This window comes from Carcharhinus amblyrhynchos, chromosome 20, assembly GCF_965287045.1.
Source record: "Carcharhinus amblyrhynchos chromosome 20, sCarAmb.v2.hapA, whole genome shotgun sequence".
Classification (NCBI taxonomy): domain Eukaryota; kingdom Metazoa; phylum Chordata; class Chondrichthyes; order Carcharhiniformes; family Carcharhinidae; genus Carcharhinus; species Carcharhinus amblyrhynchos.
Window position 1 is genome coordinate 44,269,094 of NC_137343.1, and position 6,126 is coordinate 44,275,219.

Consider the following 6,126-nt stretch of genomic DNA (forward strand, 5'->3'; position numbering starts at 1 on the left):
TGCTTGCTTGATTTTGATTAATTTTTCGAACGAGGGTGCAATGGAACATTATACGATGACTTCTGCAATACTGTTGCGCGGCGGGAGTCGGGGGTGGTGTTGCAGGAGGGTGACCTGCCATCAGAAATCTAACTTTAAAAAACTGCTACTTTCAGCTCATTCCGGTCAATGCATTGACATTCTCAAACTCATTGTTTCCTATGACAGCAAATGTCCCCCTCAAATCCAAGAACGAAAGTCATGCGAAAGCTCTGTTTCCTGGAGCATTTCATTTTGCCAAGGCTTAACTCACTGTGAATGCCGTGGGTTTCCAACACTTGAATAAAGCTGAGTGGACAGTTTTGGCACCTCAATCACATTCCAGGTAGGTAATAAAATGTTCTTCGGGACTTGTCTATCATTCGTTCACTTCAGATACCTATCTATCTATCTAACTTTTTATCTCAATCATTCTATCTATCTATCTATCTATCTATCTATCTATCTATCTATCTATCTATCTATCTATCTATCTATCCGTCTATTTATCTATCTCTCTCTGTCCATATATGTATCTATTTCTGTCTCTCCCCTTCCATCTCTACACATCTATCAGTCTGTTTAATTATCTATCTACCTTCCTATCTATCTATCTATCTATCTGTCTATCCCGAGAAGTCAATAAGGAGTGTGGTCAATTCCTTTACACCCCTCTGTGTGCGCACATGAAATCTCAATTCACACTTTTCGTCTCTAATTTATGCAGCATGGACGCTACGGCTATTATACTGTTTACTATCCGCAACATTTATTTCTTGTAATCTGCAGTTTCCAGATCAAGCCACGATCTCTTTATGTTTCACCGCACCGTTTGTTTTTTTTGGGGAGGGTCGGTATCGAGCCATTTTACATGCTATTCTGTGGCGTGGGAGATTTACATTTCTTCTTTTCCAAAATGGTTGACGTGCGCATTCTGCAAATATCAGATAACACCGAAATGGAGATCTTTGGCCTAACATCACGTCAAAGGAAATTTGCATACGTAATTAATATTCATTCGCCCTGCGATGTTTCAATCTTTTTAAGGAGAGGTTGGAATGGGCTCAGAAGCGCGTTCGTGTCAGGATTTATCTTCCTTCTTCCTCTCCCCAAACCCTCACCATGACACAATCGATTGGAGTTCTCGCCGCACTGATACTCTGTTTCCACAGTAAGTACGGGCGTCAACCTGAAGTAACGATTTTTTTTCGTTATCTGCTTTTGCACTTGTGTTTTAGCCAACATGAATTGTAAGCTATATTCAACGTTTCACAGTTGTGACTGACAATACTTTGCATTTCACCAGGTACAATTGCGGATTCTGTCCTGACCCAACCAGGATCCATTTCGTCCTCACCGGGAAAGACCGTCACCATCACTTGCACCATGTCCGGAGACACCATTAGCAACTACGACACGAGCTGGTACTGGCAGAAACCCAGCAATATCCCTGTGTTTGTTTGGTCCGGGAGCTCCACCAGAGGTCCAGGAATTCCAGATCGATTCATCGGATCTGTGGACTCATCGAGTAACAAGATGCATTTAACCATCACAAATGTCCAATCGGAGGACGCTGTAGATTATTATTGTTGTGCTTGGCTCAGCGGTGCATCTAATTTCATTTTCGGGAGAGGAACGAAGTTGAATCTGGGCAGTAAGTAAATCACTTAACTCTCCTCTAACATTTGTGACGCTTTCTAAATAACAAAATGTACTTCGAAACGGCCGGATAGGTGGATTGAGTGAGTGCAAATCAAAATGAATTCTTCTTAAATGTTTTCATGCTTTGCTTCAGCAGCCAGTGATATTACAGTGATAGCTGGGCTCAGAACTTCGGTGATTTTCAGGAGTGTGTGCAGTTATGTGATAGGATAAAGAGGCATTTTAATTACGAGTGAAAATCATTTCACTGGAGGCTTACGGTCTGATCTGTTGGGACTGTGCAGAATTTTGAGCCATCTGATCCAGCCGGCGAAGAGATGATTTGAATGCGATTGTTAGAAAGATGGGATGTTTTCCTTCGCTTAGCCGGTGTTAGGAGTGGTGTGACCTAGCTGTATGAACACTGCGAGCGGAGCCATAATTAGCAAGACGATAAACATTTTAAAACTGAAAAAAAAACAGGCATGGAAATGAGCTAAGTCGGTAGTTTTTTTTTACAAACTATGGTCGGCCCCCTTGTGTGGTCTGTAGTTCTATGATTGTATGAAAGCGACATAGCGGTTGAGGCTATTTCACACACTGCCTTTTTTAGTCTTGTTTAAAAGGCTAGAATTGTATTCGAAACTTTTACATCCGGCTGCTTCATTCCACTTAAAGCAACATTGTGTTTTAAGATCTTTCTTGCATTCAGTCTGCAGAAAGGTAGTGCCCGGATACGACTCGCTGCCACTGGTACCGTGGCAGTGAAAACCGTTCAGTACAAGATGCTCAGCTAACATTTCGGATTAATCCTGGGTGTCCAATATAACCATACTGTTGCAAGAATTCCGACATCCATCTAGAACTCCACTGTCGTCGGTTTCGTACAATTACATTTTTCCTATGCACATGTCCCAGCAATTTCAGCATAACCTCCAAGTTCTAACAATCTATACCTCAGCTTACAAATGAAACTGCCTCATATGCCATTTTTTCTACCATTTCCACTTGCTCAGCTGCGTTGAGGATCAGTGGCCATACATGTTCGGTTCACTCGGTTTCTCTACATTTCTCGGCATTGTCCCAATGTTCTCCCTCGTCTTGTTGGCTTTCCTGAAATGCAGTTCCTCAGAGTTTCCGTATTCAATTCCATTTGTCGCTGTTGCGCTTTTCCGACTAGTCCGTTGTCGTCTTCCTGCATTATCCAGCTTTTTTCGTTAGCAACCACGTTGCCAATTTTGTATCATCTGACAAAACTCATAGAGGCAGTCATTGATACACAGAACCTTTCCTTCCTGCCTCTGATCCAATTTCTGATCCAACCTGTTCATACCTATGTGTGAGCTTAACAAGAGCCTTGTTAAAATCCATGTAGACTATACCAAAAATATTGCCGTCATTCACCGCTTCATGCTACCTGCTCAGAAATACCAATTCACGCTGTGCGGTAAGATATTCCGCTAACAAAGCCGTAATCGCTGTGTTTGATTATGCCGCGTTTATTCCAATTGTTCTCCCTTTAGTGAGGTTAGATTCACTGGTCTGTAACTATGCTATCTACCTTTCGCCCTTTCACAATTTCATCTGTCCTCCTGCCTCCGAGAGCCAAGCCTGCTCCAGACACGATTGGAAAATTGTGGTGAGGGTCTCTTCCCTTCTCATCTTATTTTCTTTTATTTTTTATTTTCTTCTTCAAGTTACTTGTTTATTGGAGTGTGTTACTGTGAAATGGACCAGCATGAGGCAAAAAGGAGAAAAATGTTCTTGAATATTTTAATTGTTACTTTAAGAAATCATATCTGGCGAAAATACCGGTGTAAAAATAATTCACTTGAGTCCGCTTTCGTTTAAATAGAAGTCACACTTGCTCATCGGTGCAGACATTTGAGATTATTCAGCGAAACTCTTGGTGGCGCAGGAAGAGGATGCCAACATTAAAATAAGGGCAGGCGGCATTCGTCTGTCGTCTCAGTTTCAACATCCAAATTACATTCCAAAAAAAAAGACGAATTTGTAGCTCCAGAGATGTTTACACCGACACAGACAAACTTCATACTGTTGTTGTAGCCGACACAATACCTCAATGTCAGGGCCAATTGTAAAAGGTTAGCCTTATCCTTTTAGTTTGAAATGGATATTCATATTCGGTATTTTCTTCGATGCTTTACAATGCCTTAACTTATTTACTGAGCGTTTCCCCATTGACTGTGATAGATGGTAAGTATAGTGGTAAATGGTGACTTAAAGAGGGAAGAACCCTTTCAGCTTTACGAATATCTACGAATGATAAAGGCAAGAAAATGCAAACGTGCATTGATTTAGCGCCGACCACGGCCTCAGACCATCCTCACAATGAAGTACTTGTGAAGTAGAATCATTCTTCAAATGTCAGAATCATGGATCCCTATCTAAGCGCAGTAAGAACTCACAGTCCATCTGCTTTGGCGACAAGGTGTGAGAGATAAATAATTATGAAGACATATTTGGCATTTGACTAATCTTTTGAAGGTGTCGTTACGTTATGTTGCTATATAGCTAGAATTGTTTACAATATTTGTGAGAAACTCTTCCTCTTTGCTGTAAGAAATCTTTTCTGACATTCCACTCGGAAAAAATGTCTCGGAAAATTTCCAATGCGACCGGGAGTTACTTGTTCAGATTTAGGCTACATTGTCACTTTTGGTCTGAGTGGGACACGGTGTGAAGCCGTGGCAAAGAATTTACACAAACCCAAATATCAGTCCAGTGTGTCAAAGAAGTGTAAATGCTGATGGAAGCAAACAGTCGATTTATTTGTTTAGAATCGAGTTTTTTGAGTTGCAAAATACACAAATGTTGCGGTCAGCGTAGGTTCCAATATTGACCCCAAGTTCTGAGTGATTAGCGTTATTCTCAAATCCTCAATGGTCGCGATGCTGGCTCGGACAGCATTGCCTCAGATCACATCTGGATGCAATAAGCTTCCCGTCTTATTTTTCTCTTTAATATTTAAATCTCCACTATTTCCAGTAGGTCAGATTTTATTTGCATGTCACCGTCCGTGCAGGGAAAAAAGGAAAACCATCTCAGGTTGTGTGGAACCAGAGTCCCGACCTTTTTGCATTTGGCATCAATAAGACTGCACTATATAAAGTCGATACATTCTGGTAGAATAATACCGATTTTAAGAAATAGAAGGTGAAACAACGATTCAGTAATTTATGCCGATTCTTAATAGATATGCAATCTTTTGTCTTTACCTTCCAGATCCAGGAGCCCCATTGTGTCTGTCTTTCCGCCTTCACCGGATCAACTCACAGCGAAGAACATGGCGACTCTGGTGTGTTTGGTGAGCGGTTTTGTCCCAGGAGCTGCGGAGATTGAATGGACTGTCGATGGCAGCGTCAGAGAGAATGGGGTGGAGACCAGTCGGATCCAGCAGGAGGCGGACAACACGTTCAGTGTGAGCAGTTATCTGACTCTGTCAGCCTCAGACTGGAACTCACACGAGCTTTACTCCTGTGTGGTTAAACACGAGACTCAAGCAAACCCGCTTCAAACAAGCATCTCCAGATCCAGCTGTATGTGATTCATGCATTTAATGCATTTTTGTATTTTGCCGTTAGTAAAGTTTAATTTCAGAATAAATTCGGCAAATAGTGGAACATTTCAAACAGTTCATCACAGTTTGTAGCAGATCGGCTGATTCCCTTAATTTCAATTTAACTGTGTTCACTCTGAATGGATCAAAGCTTCAGTGTAATGTCATTGATACCGCTGTGTAATAAAATCATTCTACTGTTATCTCGACCGATGTTCTGTTATTCTCTCCCTTCCCCTGAAAAACAATTAATGGCAACAGTCTAAAGGGAATTAAATAGTTAGATTATATCATTGTGATATTCTGCACATTTTATTTAAAGCCAATGACATCCAGGCGCAACAAGGAGATGATCGATGACATTAAATTAACACCATGAAATAATACTGTATTTTTTTTGAAGAAATTGACTTAGTTGCATTCTGGCACGGTAATGAAAGGGCTGAACTGCGTCTCCAGATTACAAAAATACATTATAAAGTGTGAAGTCTGCAATTTTAGCGTAGCAAATCAACCTAATGCGCACATCTTTAGACTGTGAGAGGAAACCCATGCAGACACGAGGAGAATATGCAAACTGCACATAGGCAGTAACCCAAGCCGGGAGTACGAACCCACGCCCTTGGAGTTGTGAAGCAGCAGTGCGAACCATTGTGCTACCCTGCCGCCCATTTCTAGAGCGGCATCATTATGTCGATCAAATTGAGGGTTAGAGAGATTCATAAACTTGTCGGCAGATCAGATAAAGGTCAGGAGGTACAGAAAGCTGGCTGACTCTTCGGTATTCATAGATAAACTAAGTGAATGGACGAGTAAATTCTGTGATTCTGTGACCAAAATATCATAGCGAGCAGCTCGAAATGTTGACCTAACGTTAAGAGGCAAGA

At 41.4% G+C, this 6,126-nt stretch overlaps 1 protein-coding gene across 1 annotated transcript; it reads left to right on the forward strand.

Moving 5' to 3' along the window:
* The first annotated feature begins 1,140 nt into the window (after positions 1 to 1,140).
* Positions 1,141 to 5,227, forward strand: LOC145356128 (immunoglobulin lambda-1 light chain-like). Its single transcript, XM_080208740.1, has 3 exons — positions 1,141 to 1,189; positions 1,325 to 1,676; positions 4,906 to 5,227. The coding sequence occupies exons 1-3, from the start codon at positions 1,141 to 1,143 to the stop codon at positions 5,225 to 5,227; spliced, it is 723 nt and encodes a 240-aa protein (XP_080064866.1).
* Positions 5,228 to 6,126: the final 899 nt, after the last annotated feature.

Excerpts from the sequence above, each read along its gene's own strand:
- LOC145356128 (XM_080208740.1), top strand. The coding sequence starts at position 1,141 with ATGACACAATCGATTGGAGTTCTCGCCGCACTGATACTCTGTTTCCAC. Across the intron at positions 1,190-1,324 it reads ACTGATACTCTGTTTCCACA|GTACAATTGCGGATTCTGTC; the intron begins GTAAGTACGGGC and ends GCATTTCACCAG. Across the intron at positions 1,677-4,905 it reads AAGTTGAATCTGGGCAGTAA|ATCCAGGAGCCCCATTGTGT; the intron begins GTAAATCACTTA and ends TTTACCTTCCAG.